Below are 19914 nucleotides of genomic sequence, written 5' to 3'. Positions count from 1 at the left end.
GATCATGATCTCAGCCAAAATCAAGAGTCAGACCCTTAACCACCTGAGCCGCCCAGGCGCCCTGGATATTAAACTCTTATCAGATATATGATTTGAAAATAGATTCTCCCATTCTGTAGATTGTCTTTAATTTTTTATTTTTATTTTTTAAGGATTTTATTTGAGAGAAAGCAGGAGCAGAGGGGAAGGGCATAGTGAAAGGGAGAAGTAGGCTCCCTGCTGACCCAGGAGCCTGACTCGGGACTCGATCGCTGGACCCTGAGATCATGACCTGAGCTGAAGGCAAGTGCTTAACCCACTGAGCCACCCAGGCGCCCCTGTAGGTTGTCTTTTTACTTTCTTAGTAATGTTCTCTGATGGAAAAAAGTTTTTAATTTTTACAAAACCCAGTGTTTCGCATTGCTTATGCTTTTGATGTTAAAGAAGCCACTTCCAAATCTGAAGTCATGAAGATTTGCCCATATATTTTCTTCTAATAGTTTCACGGTTTTAGCTCTTATATTTATGTTGTTGATCCATTTTAAGTTAATTTTTTACATGGAATAAGGACACCATTCGTTGAAGAGACCATTCTTTCCCCCATTGAATGGTCTTGGCACCCCTGTTGAAAGTCAACCAATTACAGGTATTTTGGATTTATTTCTGGAATCTCAATTCTGTTCCATCATTCTCTGTGTCTGTCCTTAATCCCAGTACCACACTGTTTTAATGACTGTTGCTGTGTGATAAGTTTTGAAATCCAAAAATGTGAGTCTCCCAACTTTTTCTTTCTCAATTATTGTTTTGGCTATTCAGGGTCCCTTGAAATTCCATACGAGTGTGAGAATTTCTGTGGAGCTGTTCCATTTCTGTGGAGGCGGGGGAAGGGCTATGGGGTTTTAACAGAGATTGCATTGAATTCGTAGATTGCTTTGGGGAATATTCCCATCTTAACAATACTAAGGTTTTCCACCCATGAATGCAACATATCTTTCCATTTAAGTCTTTTTTAAATGTCTTTCAGCAATATTTTATAGTTTCCAGTGTGCTAGTCTTTCACCTCTTGGTTAAACTCATTCCATGGTATTTTATTCTTTTAGATGCTATTGTAGATGGAATTGTTTCTCTTAATTTCCTTTTCAGATTGTTCATCGTTGGTATATAGGAACACGACCAGTTTCTGTGCCCTACAACTTGGCAGAGTTTGTCACGGCCCCGGTCAGTTTTCTGGTGGATTCTTCAGCATTTTCTATATATAAAGTATCATCTGCAAATATAGTTTTACTTCTTCCTTTCTAATCTGGGTGTCTCATTTCACCCAACTTCCCCTAAGACTGACAACTCACATGAGCATGTGTACTGATCACAGTGGTTACAATGCCACTGCCTACAGGGCTTATCCAGATCTCACCCATTTCCCCCAATACCCTTTTTCTGTTCCTGGATCCAATCCTGGTCCACACTGGGTTCCTTTGCGGTGTCCCCTTAGTCTCCTCCAACCCGTAACATTTCCTCAGTCTTATCCTCCGTGACCTTCAGACTTTGGGAGAGTCCTGCTCATTTATTATATGGAATGTACGTAGGATGCCTCTCAATTTTAGCTTGTCTGGTGTCTTCTTGGGATTGGTTCGAGGTTCTACATTTCTGGCAGGAATTCAGCAGAAGTTATATGCCTTGTTATCGGTATTGTTAAGCTCGATCTCTCGATTCCATTGGTGTCTGTCAGGTTTCTCCACTATAAAAAGTTACTATTTTGGTCCTTTTCCTAAGAAGAAAAGGCATGGCATTGAAGGATTTTAAGCAGGTGACTCATTTAGATGTGCGTTTCAGCAATGGTCCCTGACAGTGGCATGAACGTGGGGAAGATCCGTTTGGCATTTCCGTAATCCAATCAGCGATGATGGAAGTGAGGAGGAGCGGATAGATTTTTTTTAGAGATTTAGAAAGTTAAATCCTAGGGCAGGTTCATGAGATTATGCAGAATTTCTGATTTAATTGGTTTGCAACTGGGCTTGGATCAACCTAGTTTTAAAAGCACCCAGGTGCTGGGGCACCTGGCGAGCTCAGTCGGTAGGGCCTAAGACTCTTGATCTCCGGGTTGTGAGTTTGAGTTTCACATTGGGGGTGGAGGGTACTTTAAAAAAAAACAAAAAAAAAAACAAAAACAAAAAAACACCCAGGTGATTGTCATGCTCAATAACAATGAGATGACTACAGATAACCCAACCCAAGGCCAGGGAGTCTAGAGGCTAAACTTAGCCAGCAACACCCACAAGCCACAGCACTACACTGGGACCCCTTCTGAGCAGAGCTGGTCTGGGGTGAGGAGGGAAGGCAAAGCCCCTCAGGTGCTCTCGGAATATTCCAACAGCCTGTGCCTCCCTCCTCCCAGACTCTGGCCTCCTACGGGCCTGCACTGTGGGGGCTGCGGTCTGGAATAGGTAGGTGTGGGGAGGGTCCCCTGCAGGTCTGTCCTCCACCGCCTCCTGGTGTCCTCAGGCAGGAGATACGTGAGCAGCTGCCCATCCAGTCTCCTCCTGCCTGCCCTCCTAGCTAGGTCCCCTGTGCCTCCCTCCAGCTCTCTCTGCCTGGCAGGGAGGAATCGCCTGAATTAAGAGGATTTCATGGTATTTTCAAAGTCATCTTCCATGGAAATTTTTTTCTACGGTTAAAACCTACTTTCTGCTGCTCTTGTCACCTGCCTGAAAGCTTCCTCCTCCTCTTCCATGAGATAAACCAATAACAGGAACATTTGGGAACCTGCTAGTGATCCTCTACGGTGTCCTGGGGTGTCTCTCGCCAAGGCCGGGAAGAAGTCACACTAAAACCTCCATTAAGAGTCGGGCCAGGAAGAGAGACAGATGGCACGGAGGCCAGTGCAGGCTCCCCCTGCACTCACACACACTCCGGGGCTTTGCCTCTCCACCCTCCGGCCGGATCCTGGTAACAGCCTTGTCTGGATACCTGTCCCCCATCCTCCCGGGACACACCACACTGGGATGAGTGGTTTACAAGCAGCGATGGCAGTCATCTGAGAAGCCATTGAGGCATCTCCCAGAGACCCCCAGGGAGCCAACATTTGAGCAAAGCTGACCCTGGGAGTTGGAGGGGTCAGAATGAGCTAGAAGATGCCAAAGCCAGCATGTGCCTCCCTGGAAACTCACTGCACTTTGTGGTGCACCCTGTATAGAAGCTTCCATCACATTGCTGCCAGTAAGCAGAGGCCTTTGCGAGGGCAAGAGTTGGCTCTGTACTGTCAGCTCCCGGCACAGGGGAGCCTATCACATAGGCCAGACCCCGTGTGGGCAGGTCTGATCTAGCCCCTTGGCCAGACAACTAGACCAAACTTGGGCGGTGACTGGCCTCGGAGGTGAACCAGCAGGAGAGCTGTGCTCAGGATGGCTTGGACCAGTCCAATTCCCTTGCCTGTGATGCCTTCGCAGTGTGGAACCACATGAAGTCTGCAGTGTACATAGGGTCCTGCCGAGACGGAGAGGTGAGAGAGAAAATTCTAGAATTTTTGGCTTTCTGGCCAGTTCAACGGCTAAGCTGATGCTGGCGGCAACCAGGCTAAAAAAGACTCAGAGAAGGCATTGGTGGGGGATGAGCCCAGACTGGCAGTAAGAATGAGGCGCCGGGAGAGGGTACAGGTGAAGTGTGAACTGGTTGCTCGGGGCCTAAGAGCCACCCAAGAGCCTGAGTGTCGGCCTCCAGAGAAGTATTTGAGCAACCTCATGCACCAAGGTAGACAAGATACTCTCCACCAAGATACAGGACCCCTACCCCCAGGGGATGCATATATATATATATTTTTTTTAAAGATTTTATTTATTTATTTGACAGAGAGAAATCACAAGTAGGCAGAGAGGCAGGCAGAGAGAGAGGGGGAAGCAGGCTCCCTGCTGAGCAGAGAGCCCGATGCGGGACTCGATCCCAGGACCCTGAGATCATGACCCGAGCCGAAGGCAGCGGCTTAACCCACTGAGCCACCCAGGCGCATATATTTTTTTTAAAGTTTAATTATTCACGTTTCACCTGACTGCTTTTTAGGATAGTTTTTATATTCAAAATTTGTACACCCAGTTACTACTCTACAGTGGCACAGAATGTTGGAGGACATGGAGTCAACCTCACATTGTTTTCTTCCTTTACTCCCATTGTTTGTGTCACTAGAATTTCTCTCTACATCTGCAAGTGAAAGTGGTGCAAAACATACAACTCATTTCAACAAATGTCAACCTTGAAATCGGCATGAAGCATTCTTAGCAAAGGTAGTCACTGCTTAGGTATAATCTGCCTTTCTAAGCAATTATAAAGGAAATGGTTTTTCTACACCAGAATAATTTTATCATACTGGTAAAATCTTTCCCAAATCAATAAATACTGACATATTATTTTTATCTTATTTTCTTTCCAGCAGAAGCTAAAGGATCTCCCTGTGGCTTGGGGACTTAGAGCTGGGCTTGGACAAAAGGACTTTCAGTTCGGAGACAGGAGTACCTTTACTTTAAGGGCAATCTTGAGGAAGAATCTCCCTGGCCATTAGCTTCCTCCTAGAAAACAGGAATTAGATTCCCAGGGGCTCTCAAACTGGACGTGATTGTTACCAATAGCAAATGCTCATCCAGGACTTACTATGTACTCCCATTTTACAGATAGAAAAAGTGAGGTCCAGCGAGGTTTAGCTCGCCCATGTGCGCATGTTGCCTCTCCAATGTCTAAGACTATCATCAATAGGTCCGGGTGCCTACCAGGAACCCAGACTAGTCTCTTGCTGCACCAGATCGCCACCTGCTGGCTTTAGGTGGTCACCGCAGGCCAGACTTAGCAAGATCATTCTGGCATTTCTCAGGATGGGAGGAGTTTGAAAGCGGAGTCTGTATCAGAGAGCAGCACTGACCTAGATAAGGGGGTTGCTGTGGGATGAATAAAAATGGCCAATGAGAGATATTTAGGAAGTAGGATTGATTCAATTTGACAACACCAATCCCAAAGGACAATAGCAGGAAAAGCATAGTGGCCCCATTATTCATTCCCCCTTTCAACAAGTTGAAGCACCTACTATGTGCCAGCAACTGATTCCTGCTGGGAGTACAGGGGTGTAAGCAAGTCAGGAAAAAGCCCCACTTTGCACGGCGCTTGTGCTCTAATGGGGTAGGGGCTGGAGGTAATCAAATATGCAAACAAACAAGCAAATTATTAGATGGCAATAAAGACCACATGGAGAATTTCAAAGCACAATGCAATAGGGACTCAGATCTGAATGGTAAGGAGCCTGCCCTGTAAAGCTGTTCCAAAGGAACAAATGCCCTCAAAGCAAGTGTAGCATGTTCAAGACCCAAGGCAGCCAGTGTGACTGGAGCGCGGTGGGTGAGGGCATGAGTGGGACAAGCAGGGAGAGCAAGTCAGGGGCCAGATTATGAAGGCTACCGTCAGGCGGTGTGAGGAACTCTTAAGAGTGAAGGGAAGCCACAGACACAGGTTAGACAGGAAAGTGAAAGAACACAATTTCACTTAAAGCGCTCTCTGGCTGTTCTGTGGAGCATGGATTGTACAGGGCAAGGAGAGAAGGGAGATAGCTGGGGAAGTGGGGAAGTGCGCCAGTGGGGATGGCACCAGCAGCATGAAGAGGAGTGTTCTGGGTACACTTTGGACTTAGCCAACAGGACTTGTTGATAGGCTATGGGGATGGAAAAAAAAACAGAATCAAGAATGACTCCCCAGGGGCCCCTGGGTGGCTCAGAGGGTTAAAGCCTCTGCCTTCGGCTCAAGTCATGATCCCAGGGTCCTGGGATCAAGCCCCACATCGGGCTCTGGGGAGCCTGCTTCCTCCTCTCTCTCTGCCTACTTGTGATCTCTCTCTGTCGAAGAAATAAATAAAATATTTAAAAAAAAAAAAAAGGACTCCCCAAAATGACAGCCATTGCAGGAAACCAACAGTTCCCTGCTGATGCCACACCCCAATAAGCTGAGTTCTGGCCTTAAAGCTCAGCCCACTGGAGGGGGTTTGCAAGTTAGCCACTATGAGGCTGGCGGTGTGTCCTTACCTGGGCCTGGGCCGAACCTGCTTGGGTGCACAACCAGCATAAAGAAAGCCTGACTGGCCTGCGAGGACCTGTCGTGGGCTGGTTTTCTCCCATGGTGGGAGGATCCTTCCAGGCCGCCAGAGCCCTAACCCCAGCTGGAAGTGCACCCAACGTGGTCGCCTCTAGATCCAATGCTAAACAGAATCCTAGTCATCCTGGCCCTCCCCCAAGCCCTGGACCTGGGAGCAAGTGTCCCCTGACACCAAAGGGACTAAAGCAGTGAGCAGGCACATCCTAGCTAAACAAATACCAGAGACCAAGGGCTGTGGGTACCATATCACTTTATTTTCTTGGTTTTCCAACTTGACTCTTGGACAATGGGAATTCAGTTAGTCGCTTTTCTGGCCACCGTAAGGTCCCTCGCTGATGGGGCACAGGCTCGGAGGAGAGGCTCAACAGAAGATGGGATCCCCAAGAGCCAACCAGGCTGGGAGAGGACTGAAAGGACTACAGCAGATGGACCAAGCACCAGCAGAAGCTCGAAGCCCCCTCCCTCAAGCCCTTTACCACACTCCTTGCAAGGGACAGGCCTGCACCTCAGTGACCCAGCTCAGGGCCCTCCCTCAGAGGTCCTTCCTATATACCTTCACTTGTCATGCTAAGCCTGGCACCCTCTCCCTTGTGCACCAGGCAGAAGCCACGGACCCCCTCCATAATTGATTTCTAATGTTCCTTTGGGAAACATATTTGAGTAAGCAGGGTACCAACCCCCAAATAAACTGAAGACATACACTCCGCCTAATGGGACAGCCAGCCATGTTGCAGTACTGTCTTCGTCCTCACGAGAAGTTGAAAGCAGCTTTAGCTATCAAACCCCCTCATGACCCCCATGCATTTGCTTCCCAACATCAGTCAGGGGGCCCAGCCAACCCACTTAAATCAAAACAAAAAATTAAAACCAAGACAAGAAAAAGCAAGAATGGCAAACAACCGAAAAGAACAACGCTGGTCCTGCAGCTCTCTGGAAGACCAGACGGCTCATCTCTGGCTCCGACGGCCTTCGAGCCAGGAAGCAGCGCGGAGCTGCCCTGGGATTCAAGGTGGACGCTGTGGGAGCCAGAGCAAAGGGCACGCTGACCAAAGCCAGGGGTCAACTTGGGTCCCTGAGCCTGTCCAAACAGGTCCCCTTCCCTCCCAACCCTCTTCACACCTCCCCCTCAGCCATCCACCAGGGTGAGGCCGTCATAGAGCGCCCGCTTCCACATGTAGTAGGTAGAGCGGGCGGTGAGGGGAAACAGGGCGCTGAACTCCTTGAAGGAGGGGAAGCTCTTAGACTGGAAGCGCTTCTGCAAGAACAGCTTGGCCTGGGCCTTGAACTTCGTGGTGCCCAGCATGTCCATCACCAGCACCTGGTCGTCCCTGCCCCCCACGGCTGCCTCTGCCCCGGGGCGGCTGGACAGGGACTGGCTGTGGGGCTGGCCCTGGGCCATGGCCCCCTCTCCGGAAGGACCCCCCTGGGCCTTTCCTGGATCCTCTCCTGCAGAAGCCCCCACTGGCGCGGGGGTCCCACCAGGAGGGGTCATCACAGCAGGCCCATCCCTGCCAGCTTCCTTCTCCTGCTTCTCCTCAGCTTCCCGCAGCCCTCCGTTGCCCAAGGCGGGGTCCTGCATCTGGAATCTGGACAGGCCTCTGGGCCAACCCCGGGCAAGACTCTTCCACACCCAGAAGGTGGAGGGCGACAGGCTTGGGTAGCGGAGGCGGAAGCGACAGAAGGGGAGATGCCCGCTCAGCACTTGCTTGCGGGCAGCCCTGCGCAGGCGCCTCTGCCAACGGGACAGGGGCACCTTGGGGGGCAGGAACGCGTGGGCAGCGGGGGGTCCCCCTGCCGTGGCTTGGCCCGTCCCCTCTCCCCCCTCACCCTTCCAAGGGAGCAGGGCCTCTTCCGGAACGGACACCGGCTGGGGAACCCCGGTGGTGGGGAGGGCAGGTGCCGGCTTGAAGCCGGGGTTCCTCCGGAGGGCCTTCCGGCGCCAGTTGTAGTAGGTGGACCGCGAGATGCCGGGGAACCTGCGTTTGAAGCAACGGTAGGGCACCAGCGTGTTCAGGGAGATGCAGTGCTCCAGGTACAGCTTGGCCCGCTGCATCAGGACCATTCCCGGGCTGACTGCCGCCAGCGCGGAACACCCCAGCCCCTTGGCCGCCTGCTCCTCCGGCAGCTTCTCCAGCCCCTCCGTCACCTGCACCTCTTTGGGGGCCAGGGCCTGGCAGGCGCCGGAGCCCAGCAGCTCCTGCTTCCAGGCATAGTAGGTGGAGCGGGAGATCTCGGGGAACCTCTGGAGGAACTGCTGCAGCGGCACCACGCCCCCGCGGTGGAAGCTGTCCTGCAGGAAGTGCTTGGCCGAGAAGCGCGCAGCCACCTTCTGCCGGTGCTCCTGCGACTGGCGCCGCCAGCGGTAGAAGGTGCTCTTGGTGACGCTGTAGCGCTCACAGAGGTGGGAGTAGCTGAGGCCCGGCTCCTGGCTGAGCAGCTCCAGCGTCTTGGCCGGTGGCGGCAGTGGGGCTGCGGGGCTGCGGGCGGGGGCCGGGCCGGGAGCACCTTCGGCCTCCACCTCCTCCAGCCCCACCACAGGGGCAAAGTACTGGTGGCGGAAGAGGTGGCTGGTGAGGGGCTGGCCGGCCCACATGATGTGCAGCGTGGCGGGAACGTGGTCGCAGCGGCGAGGCCGGATGACCCGGTTGAAGTAGGGCCGGATCTTGAGGTTTCGCATGGGGTAGATGGAGTAGATGTTGCGCTGAAGGACGGAGGCGAGCGCGTACAGGTGCCACACGTTGGAGAAGCTGCTGGGGAAGCACGTGGCCTTGACGTCTGCGTCGAAGATGGCCTCCAGCGTGGCGGACGGCAGGCTGGTCATCTCAGGGGACTCCTCGGAGCACAGGGAGTAGCGCACGGCCTGCAGCATCACCTTGGAGTCGATCATGCCCTGCAGGTAGTAGTGCCGGTGCAGGAGCATCTCCACCACCGTGCGCGCCCGCAGCTCCAGGCTGAAGCCCGCGTCCCCCCACAGCAGCACGCTGGCTGCCTCGAACAGCAGGCTGCCCTCGCCTCGGCACACCAGCGGCAGCATGTTCCGGGGAGCGTCCTCGGGGTATAAGCTCAGGGCCACGGAGTCCACCTCCAGCACCTGGGGGCTGGAGCCCCCCTCCCGGCAGGTGGGGAGGGTAAAGGAGGACAGCACCCGCTTGGCCTCCAGAGCAGCGCCGACCAGACCCTCGAGGCCCTCGGACTCCACGGCCTCCTGCAGCTCCTGCAGCACCTGCTGTACCAGCTGCCTCCGAGAGGTCATCCTGCCAGGGTCAAGGGCAGAGGGCACGGTCAGGACAAGGCACCCAGATACCCAGCAATGGGGACTCGCACCTTCTCCCCCGAAGATAATGCCCACTCACTCCCGTTCCCCCACCAAGGGCAGACTGGCTAAGAACCTCCCCAGGTTTAACCCCTTAGGGGTACAGAGGACGAGCCTGGTCTCTGGAACCTGGCTTTGAAATGCTGGTTCTGAGACAAGTCACTTCAGCTCTCCAGGCTTCTGGTTCCTTTTCTGTAAAGTGGATGATGGAAGTATCCCGTTATACAGTTATTGTGGGCATGAGACAATGGAAGCATGGAGATATACAGGAATACATAAATACACACACACACACATACACACACACACTCATCCTTAGATCAGTGCCTAACACACAGGGAAGGAATGAAAAAGGATTAGTTAGCTAGGACACATTCCACAACGCAGTCATAAAGCCTGTAACTCTGTATCTGTCAAAAGACTTACAAACTCCTAGAGCTAAAACTGGTCTGCCTTTCCCTAGAACGGTGATTCTCAAAATATGGTCCGTGGAACCTTGGGGTTCCCTGAGACTTTCTCGGGGGGGGGGGCCTGCAAGTTAAATTATTTTTCTAAGATATACTAAGATAACGTAACACGAAGATATTATTTGTCCTTTTCATTGTATTAATGTGTGAGTAGAAATGTGGTAACTTAGCATGAATCAGACTATGCTGGAGGTCATCATATTCTTAACCACCATGTACTCGCGGTTGGGGGTGGGGAGAAACGCTAGTTTCACTCAAGAATGTCCGTGATGGGGGCGCCTGGGTGGCTCAGTGGGTTAAAACCTCTGCCTTTGATTCAGGTGATGGTCTCAGGGTCCTGGGATCGAGCCTCTCATCGGGCTCTCTGCTCCGCAGGATGCCTGCTTCCCTCTCTCTCTACACCTGCCTCTCTGCCTACTTGTGATCTTGCTCTGCGTCAAATAAATAAATAAAATCTTTAAAAAAAAAAATGTCCATGATGAAGCAGTAGAGTTTTTCGGTTTTTTGTTTTTATTAATTTTTTTTAATTTAATCACAGCCCTTAAATACATGACTTTTCCGTTTTGAGGGGGCAAAATAGGGAGTATTCATTTCTGCTGCATTCTGAATGTCTCACGTGACAGTTGTTTGTTATGGTGAACTAGGTGCTCTTATCATGGAATATCACTTTTACTTAAAAGAAAAACTGAAACATTACTCGTTTAGACTGGGGTATACTGGGCAATTTCCTCAAAAAGGAATAAGGTGAGCCTGTCACCTCAAAGAAAATTGTGGAATATTGACTGCCCAGTGACACTTTGAGCTTTCACTGGAAAACCAGAGTTTTGGAAAACCTGTATCTACTACAGGGAGCCTGACAGTTTCTTCCAATACCTAAAGATTTTTCTGATGGGATCAATAGTGACACTAACAAATGTAACTTACTATACCACGTAAAGGAACCGTCGACATCTGAAGATCAATCAATGAACTAAGTTTCCCAAAGAAACCAATGGGTGATGTTGCGAAGCCACACACAGGTAAAAGATCCACCTCAAGTATAAAAGAAAGCAATGGCTTTGACTCTAGTGCGGTACCAAAAAAATCACGAATATTGTTTCAGTTTCTACACTGTAACTAAGCTTTAACAAACTACTTGTCAAGTGTTAGTGTACTTACTGATCAAAGCACATCCACTGAACAAGCTATGCAAACTCTTCCTTTTCCCACCTATCTATCTGGACAAAGCTGGACAATGTATCACAACAGACTGAAACGCAGAGACGGGAGAATACCTTTCAAACCCGATACTGCAGAGACTTAAAAGGTGTATAAGAGTCACACATCTTTTTTGTTCTGGAAGAAAAGTTACTTCTCACCCCCCAAAAAAGGTTATTTTTTTACTGTATAACTGGTTTTCTCTTTTCTTTTTTTTTTTTTTAAGATTTTATTTATTTATTTGGCAGACAAGAGATCACAAGTAGGCAGAGAGGCAGGTGGGGGGCGGGAGGAAGCAGGCTCCCCGTGGAGCAGAGAGCCCAATGCGGGGCTCGATCCCAGGACCGAGATCAGACCTGAGCTGAAGGCAGAGGCTTTACCCCACTGAGCCACCCAGGCACCCCTCTTTTTTTTAAGATACTTATTTGAGAGTGAAAGAGAGAACACAAGCCGGGTAGGGAGGCGAGCAGAATCCCCACTGATCAGGGAGACACTTGATCCCAGAACCCTGGGATCATGACCTGAGCTGAAGGCAGACACTTAACCAACTGAACCACCCAGGCACGCAGGTGCCCCAACTGACTTGTTTTTTAATAAATACTTCCTAGGGGTGCCTGGGTGGCTCAGGGGGTTAAAGTCTCTGCCTTCGGCTCACGTCATGATCCCAGGGTCCTGGGATCGAGTCCCGCATCGGGTTCTCTGCTCAGCAGGGAGCCCGCTTCCTCCTCTCTCTCTGCCTGCCTCTCTGCCTACTTGTGATCTCTGTCAAATAAATAAATAAAATCTTTTAAGAATAAATAAAAAATACTTTCTAAATTTCTCCATTTTAATTTTGAATACAATAGATGTAACCCATATAAATAAAAGCTCTGCCAGGGTCCTGAGACCAAAGAGTTTGAGAACCAATGCCCTAGTACATCTCTCTCTCTCTTTTTTTTTTTTGTCAGAGAGTGAGCACAGGGAGAGTGGCAGGCGGAGGCAGGCAGAGGCAGAGGGAGAAGCAGGCTTCCTGCTGAGCAAGGAGCCCGATGTGGGGACTCGATCCCAGGATGCTGGGATCATGACCTGAGCCGAAGGCAGAGGCTTTAACCCACTGAGCCACCCAGGGGTCCCCAATGCTATGGTACAAAGGGTCCTTTCAAAGGGGGTGGCAGAAGACTAGTCCCTGAGCTAACATAGATCTAGTAAGTAGATGTACTGAGCATTCAGTATTTGCTAGACATGGTCTTAAGCCTGACAGCCAATAAGGTAGGCACTACCCTCATCCCCTGTTGAAAGGTAAGAAAACTGAGAAAAAGCATTGTAGGCTAATTTGCCCCAGGTCACACAAGTGGTGGGGCCAGTACCAATGCCTGAACCCAGTCACTTTACGATCTGTGATTTACCTCCTGTTTAAACCAACATAAATGAATGATCCTAATTACTGGTACATTTTCAGTGTTGCATTGCAAAGCGTAAGTTAAAAAGAGGGCCGTTGTCCTCTCTCAGAGCTTTGTTTTCAGGATTCAGTAAATTGTTTGAGATGAGCCTGATTTAAATACCGTGTTTGGGTGTAGGTATTTGTCAGCTCACCAACCTAACTGCACACTTACAGGGGACATGCTGAAGTGTAAATCAGGGTTCAGTAAAGTTTTGAAAAAAAGGTTTATAAAGCACTAAGAGAACCACCAGAATTTTACCTGATAATTACAAAAAAGCAAGCTTTTCAAAAATTAGTAATCAGGGGCACCTGGCTGGCTCAATCAGTAGAGCTGGTGACTCTTGATCTCAGGGGTTATGAACCTAAGCCCCATGCTGGTCAGAGAGACTACTTTCAAAAAATAATTTTGGGGGGCCTGGGTGGCTCGGTGGTTTATAAAGCCTCTGCCTCAGGTCATGATCTCAGGGTCCTGGGATCGAGCCCCGCGTAGGGTACTCTGCTTGGCAGGGAGGCTGCTCCCTCGAGTTCTCTCTCTGCCTGCCTCTCTGCCTACTTGTGATCTCTGTCAAATAAATAAATAAAATCTTAAAATAATAATAATAATAATTTCTTGGGCACCTGGGCGGCTCAACTGGTTAAGCCACTGCTTTCGGCTTGGGTTGTGATCCTGAAGTCCCAGGATCGAGTCCCACAGCGGGCTCCCATCTCTGCGGGGAGTCCGCTTCTCCCTCTGACCTTCTCCCCTCTCTCTCTCTCTCTCTCTCAAATAAATAAAACCTTTTAAATAAATAAATACATTTCTTAAATATTAGAATCACCTTTGGGTAAAACTTCTTGGCTGCAGTTTTTTAACTCACCTGCTGTGACAAATCTGATCTTACCTCACCCTGATTTTTCTATTTTTACCAGATCATTTGACCCTGGAGTTGGGCTTTTAATCTATTCTTCTTGAATGTTTATGTTCACTTTAAAAAAAAAAAAACGATTCAACTTCAATGGACTCAGGAGATAAACAGTGTCACAGCAGTCCTTGGTGAAGAGAGCACGCTTCCATAGAGCCCTGGGGCGTCTGGGTGGCTCAGTCAGTAGAGTGTCTGCCTTTCACTTGGGTCATGATCTGGGAGCTCCTTCTCCCTCTGCCACTCCCTCTGCTTCTGATCTCTCCCTCCATCTTTCTAAACAGTGTCAAAAAAATAAATCTTAAAAAAAAAAAAAAAAGTTGAGCCCTGAAAAACACACCAAGCTCACATAACAGCCTTTTCATTCTGGCAGCCAACAAAGATGATGGTTTTCCTTCCATGTCACCAGCAGATCACCTGTACCACTGCTAGATACTTCGCCAACAAAATTATGAAAAGTCACCACTTACTCACTGTTTAGTCTGTGCATTTAATTAGGTAATTCAACCAAAATCTCAGGGAAAAAAAAAAAAAAAAAGGAGGGGACAATGAATTTAAACTGTTGGGTGATTCCTCCTGCCCTGCCACTCCCATCTCTTTCCTGAGAGCAAAGCATCGTGTTCCCTCGGGTGATGGCAAGCTCCTTTGGGCTTTACCAGGATCGAGTGCTTGGATTTCAGGCTTTTTAGAGGTAAATTTTGTTTGTATGTGGTTCTCCTCTCCCCTCCACGTGAACGACAACTCCATCACACCTGCACCATGGCTAGGATGGCTATTCTGAGTTCACACCTGGAGAAATGGAGGCTGGGGGGTTAAATTACACATAACTTTCCCAAGACCACACAGCTATGAAAGCTGTAAAATCAAGCACTGGGACTCCAGACTGCCCCTCCTAAACACTGTAATTCCACCACCCCAGGGAACACATCACCCAAAATGCTTATCAGCTGAAGGATCCAGAAACACATGGATTCTTGGAGCATTGAAACAAACCGGGCCATTTCAAAGATAAGGAATATGGAGGTCCAGAAAGGACTTGCCTGACTTCAGCAGGAGTATCCGGGTATCTTCCAACAAAACGTCCAGATATATACCGCACTGCCTTCTGCACAAACCCCACCCCACCCTGCCCTACCCTGTCTCACCCTACCTACTCTTCCCGTCTGTTCCGGGTCCGGTCCTGGTCCTCGTCCCAGTCCCACCCAGCTCCACTCGACCTTATCTCATTCTTTCAAGATCTCCCCCCCCAAGAGTAATACCCCACTTCTGCTTTTCTCAAAAGCTTACGGAGAAAAAGCAGCTCCCTGGAGCCCCACACCCCACATCCATCCAAGGAGGTCTGGACGACCGGAGGACAGTGGGGGAAAGGCCGGGGGCTGGGCGGGGAAGCCAATCATCTTTAAGTAGACAAATGGTTGATGCGGTTCAGGTGCAAAGTCTTTTTCAACAGCAGCTCTCCGGAAGTACGATGCAAATCAGAGCTGGCAACTGCCAGGTGCATTCATAGCAGAAGTGCAAAAAAAGCGAGAGCTCATCTATGGGCTTTGTTCAGCTGGCCTCCCTGGCCCCCACAGCTCTTAAAAGGGATTGGAAAAGGCAAGAAACCAAGGAGGTAAGACCTCCACCCCCGATTATACAGGATCTCCTGGCTTGAGGTTGGAAGGAGGTAAAACAGGGCATCCAAAAAGCAGCCAGCCAGCAACTATCTTAGCACTTCGGAAGGGCCCTGGAGCCAAGAATAAATGAAGGGACAGGGCGACTCTGCCAAAAAGACGCCAAGCCTTGCCTTCACCAAAGCCAGCTTTCCTCCTTCCTTCCTCCGTCTCCTTATTTCAAGCAGATGGGGTCTCGAGCCCAGGTCTGGACTCTGGCCCTTCCATTTTAGAAGGGGTCAGCCAGGGTTCTAGGCAGGACAAGGGAAGGGCAGGCCAATGAACCTGCTAATACAATACTGCTTTAAGTCTCCTCTGGCCTCTAGAACAAACTCCTTCTCTGCCAGCCTCCTCCTGGGCTCTGGATTTGCTCACCAAGGACCCCGTGTCCTCCCCATTCCCCCTTTTCTCCCCATCCCTCATTAGGTAGGCTCTGCCATCTCTCAACTAGGCCCAACAAGTAGGACACGGTGCCACATGGGCCTCAACCCTCAGCAAGACCCAGTAAGACCACGGTAAACCGGCTGGTATCTCACCTGGCCTGGCTCGGCGCCTCTCCGTTCTGCCCTCCCAGCTGCCCACGCTAGGTCCCTGGCTCGAGGGAGCGCCAGCCATCTTGGCTCCCTCCCTGGTTTCCAGGAGACCCGGCAGGGCAGGGGCGGCCATGGGGGCTGACGGGTGGCAGGCGAGTCCATCAGCTGTGAATTCCCAAGGAAGGGTAACAGGAGTGCCTGGGGGATCCCGAGTGGGGCCTGAAGCCACCAGGTCAACCACGCCTGGGCAGTTCGGGAGTTCCCAAGTTGAGTTGCTCTTGTGGACCACGTGTCTGGACGGGTAGGAGAAGGGTGAGTCTGGCCCACGAGGGGAAGCAGCACAGGCCAGTGGTCGCCCCTCAGGATGCCAGGAAGGCCAGCGGGTGGCTGGGAAGAAGAGAGCTGGCTGGCCGGGGGCTTCTGAGTCAAGGGACCCAACCCCCAAAGCGCTGAGAGGCTGGGGAGGGGCCGAGGACGGACAATTGAGTAGGGTGGGGAGGGGAGATAGGCAGGCGGGTGGGGGTGGGGATGGGGCTGGAGGTGGGGGTGGGGAGAAAGAACCCGAAACAATGCCTCACTTCCCCCTTCCACACACACACACCCCCACCCACCCACACCCAGAGGCCGGCAGACACACAGGCCTGCAGCATCCTCACCGAGTCACTCCTTGACCCTTGGGCCCTTTACTGTCCCAAGGCTAGTCCTCACTCCCCTGGGGCCTCCAAGCCGCACAGGGCACCCACCGTTCCTAATTTGGAGGAAACTTCCTAGTTTACTGACCTCGAGGGTGGCCCAGAGCCCTGGGGGCGTCCACTTCTTTCTCCAGCTTCCAGCTTGGGACATTTAAGTGACCCTGGGTCAGCGTCCCCAGCCGAGCGTCACTCTCACTCCAGAACTGGCTTCGTATCTGTAGTGGACCATGGAGCATGGACCGTCTACAGCCAACTGGCCGGTGGAGAAGCCGCTGAAGCCACTCCCCCCAGGAAATCGCCCACCCTCAAGTGCTCTGGTCCCAAGATGAAAGAAGTGCAAATTCGGGGGTCACTTCCAATGGTAAAGTGATAGCGGCTATTGTCTGGTCCACTCTACCCAGCTGGGGGCGTTAAAGCGCCCAGACCTAGCTCTGAATCAGACCCCAAACTGCCCTGGGAAAACTTGAAAGAAAACTGAAAGATTTCCAAAGAGTTGGGGGGGGGAGGGGTTGGGAAGGTTCAGATAGAAAGACCTGGGGAAAGAAAGTCAATGGCCTGGCTTGAGGGTAGAGGTGGGGGAGCAGAGCTGGAGCCCAGAAACTGGCCTTGGGTGACTGGGTAGACTTTGGGGCTTATAGAGCCTCCAAGATGCTTCTCTTCCTGGGGCAGCTCCCCATCCCGCGGGGGGAGGGGGGTCCTGCTGGACGGGGAGGCTGGAGAGCTCACTTCCCCCACCTTGCTGCAGGCCCCTTTTCCTTCCAGAAAGGCCCCACTTTTCTCCAAGGGCTCCATTCCCACCTTTCTCTGAGCATCCCCCAGGCCCGGACTCCACACCTCTTACTCTGCAAGTCTGTCCGGGCCAGAATTGCTTCTGTCCCGGGCCAGTGCGCCTAGATCCCGAGACACCTAGTTTTCCGAGCCCCACAGGAAGGCGGGGGCGTGCGATACCTGGGCTTCCGTCCCTCCTGCAGCTCATCTCAGCCCAGGGGCCTCAGATAATCCCAAAGGAACCAGTCCTATCCGCCCGTCTAGTCCCGGCTGGTGGGGGAGGTGAAGGCCGCGGGATTGCAGGCTTTGGTGGTAGCTCCCCCCAGGGGCTTTCCTGCCCGGCTTTAACCCTTTGGAGTGCTGGGGCTAGCTGCTGCCCTCCGGGGCTACATTCCACCCACCTCCCTTCTGTGGCCTGACCCCTGGCTACCGCTGTCCAGTGGACCCGCAGACCCACCACCCACAGACCCCTTGTCCCCAGTGTCGCTTATGCCCCGGCTCACAAGGATCCTTTCCTCCTCTGCCAATCATGAGCCCTACACTTACCACCTAGATCAAAAATCCTTTATTGAACGCCCCGTTCCCAGGAGCACAGGAGGAGGAGGAGGAGGCCACCCGATGTGAGCTCAAGTCCAGTCCCTGGATCAAAATCACACCAGCCCCACCCATCGCGATGGCAGCTGCCTGAGGCAGCGGCTTATACGTGCCCTGGACTTGGATTTGAATGCCAACCCTGCCCCTTTACTAGAGTGTGGCCTTAGGCGAATTGTTTCAACCCTTGGAACCCTGATTTAAAGGTTACTGGGGCACAACCTTTTCCGCAGAGCGGTCGCATGGATCAACGGGATGATCAATTTAAAGCATTCAGGACGGTGCTTGGCACAGAGCAAGCCTGTTGCAGTCCTCAGCCTCTCCAGCTCATTTGAAATCATTTTTAAGTTCTTAAGATAAATGTAGCATTTTAAAAGTTTCAGAGAATAGTGGTTATCTTGTAGAAGAAGTTGGATACTTTTCCGAATTATCCTTCTGTGTTGACATTTTATAAGGAGTCTACCTTACTTGCTATCATTTCAAAAAGCAATGAAAGTAATTTTAAATCCTTTAAAAGGCTAATGGAATCTTTAAAAGTATTTTTTTTAAAGAAACTAAAGGTTTGTTGGTGCTTCCATCACCAAGGTATGAGTCTTTTTTTATAGACTAATTGGGAAAATTTAGAATAATTGGGAAACTTTTTAAAGTAGAAAGAAGAAAAAGTTACCTCTAATCTCATTATCTAAACACAGCCATTGTGAATGTCTTGGTATATTTCTTTCTAGTTTTTTTTTTCTTAGACTTACACAAATTAAATATTCTCTTTCCAAAAGATCCAAATGGTACAGAGTAAAAAATAGAGTAAATTGAGCAAGTCTTCCCTTTCAGTCCCTAACACATTCTCTTCACTATGCTTATCTGCCAGTTCTTTTTCTGTGCATTTACAACACATATAAATTTCTGATCTTTCGATGCATATTTTTGTTCTATGTTCAACATTTTTAAACTACTTTTGACTAATATATATTCTATTTTATATACATAAAAAATAACGTATTATTCAAAGTGCATGTAAATTTTGGTTCAGAAATTTACAAAAGGATTCAGGATTCAAATTTCAGCCCTATCTACAGTTTCCCTCTCCAGAAGCAGCCAATGTTGTTTCTAGGGTATCATTCCAGAAATATTCATAAACAAGCAAATCTCTGAGACAGTGCTTTTTTCCCTTTCTTTGAAGCACAAATGTTTGTATGCTAAACCCTCTTACACACCTTGCTTTTCTCCCTTTATTTTTTCATCGAGAGAGTCACCAATGTCTAGTAAAATGTAATGAGAGGCGCATATAATACTTTTACATTTTCTAGTAGCCACATTAAAGATAGAAGACTTTAATCGAATGGACAGAGGAATCATTGAACTGGACAGGTGAAATTAATTTTAACAATATATTTTATTTAAACCAGCATATCTGAAATATTGCCATTTTGATAGGAAATCAACATAAAAATTATTTTTTTTTAAATATTTTATTTATTTATTTGACAGGCAGAGATCACAAGTAGGCAGAGAGGCAGGCAGAGAGAGGAGGAAACAGGTTCCCCGCTGAGCAGAGAGCCTGATGTGGGGCTCGATCCCAGGACCCTGAGATCATGACCTGAGCCGAAGGCAGAGGATTGAACCACTGAGCCACCCAGGCGCCCCAAAAATTATTTTTGATATAAAGATTTATTAATGAAATACTTTGCATTCTTTCTTTGTACCAAGTCCTCAAAAGTCAGTGTGTTTTCCACTTGAAGCAAATCTCATGTAGGACTGGCCACGTTTCAAATGTTCTGTAACCACGTGTGGCCAGTAGTAAATGCACTAGTACATATGCAGATGGAGCAGGAAGTACAGATGGAGCAGGAAGGAATTAATATAATGTCCTATCCAGTCCTCTACCATTGAACCTTAAGGTCATTTCTATCTTTTGCTCTTAAACCAAGCTACAATGGGAAATCTTGCATGTATGTGGGTATAGCTATCCTTCCAAAGTGTCCTGTCGTAATCTGTATAGATTTTCCGAATTTCCCTCCCTAAATACTATGCAGCCATCAAAAGATATGCAGTCTTGCCATTTGTGATGACGTGGATGGAACTAGAGGGTATTATGCTGAGTGAAATAAGTCAATCAGAGAAAAGACAATTATCATATGATCTCCCTGATGTGAGGAAGTTGAGAGGCAATGTGGGGGGTTTGGGGGTTAGGAAAAGAATAAATGAAACAAGATGGGATCAGGAGGGAGAAAAACCATTAAGAGACTCTTTTTTTTTTTTTTTTTAAAGATTTTATTTATTTATTTGACA

The 19914-nt window shown here is 49.8% G+C and overlaps 1 protein-coding gene across 3 annotated transcripts; it reads right to left on the bottom strand.

The window, feature by feature from the left end:
- Window positions 1-6340: 6340 nt before the first annotated feature.
- On the bottom strand, window positions 6341-17605 carry VRTN (vertebrae development associated). Of its 3 annotated transcripts, XM_044230805.1 has the most exons (4): window positions 17218-17250; window positions 16358-16484; window positions 15581-15870; window positions 6341-9350 (listed from the first exon to the last, which is right to left on the bottom strand). In XM_044230805.1, exon 4 carries the CDS (start codon window positions 9347-9349, stop codon window positions 7223-7225), a length of 2127 nt encoding a protein of 708 aa, XP_044086740.1. In that variant the 5' UTR covers window position 9350; window positions 15581-15870; window positions 16358-16484; window positions 17218-17250; the 3' UTR covers window positions 6341-7222. The 3 variants fall into 3 exon arrangements, with proteins under 3 accessions (XP_044086740.1, XP_044086741.1, XP_044086739.1); XM_044230806.1 differs by lacking the exons at window positions 15581-15870; window positions 16358-16484; window positions 17218-17250 and adding an exon at window positions 17584-17605; XM_044230804.1 differs by lacking the exons at window positions 15581-15870; window positions 17218-17250 and having other exon boundaries at window positions 16358-16751.
- Window positions 17606-19914: the final 2309 nt, after the last annotated feature.

The sequence above is a fragment of the Neovison vison genome, chromosome 13 (assembly GCF_020171115.1).
Source record: "Neovison vison isolate M4711 chromosome 13, ASM_NN_V1, whole genome shotgun sequence".
NCBI lineage: Eukaryota > Metazoa > Chordata > Mammalia > Carnivora > Mustelidae > Neogale > Neogale vison.
This window is presented reverse-complemented; position numbering and strand designations above follow the sequence as displayed.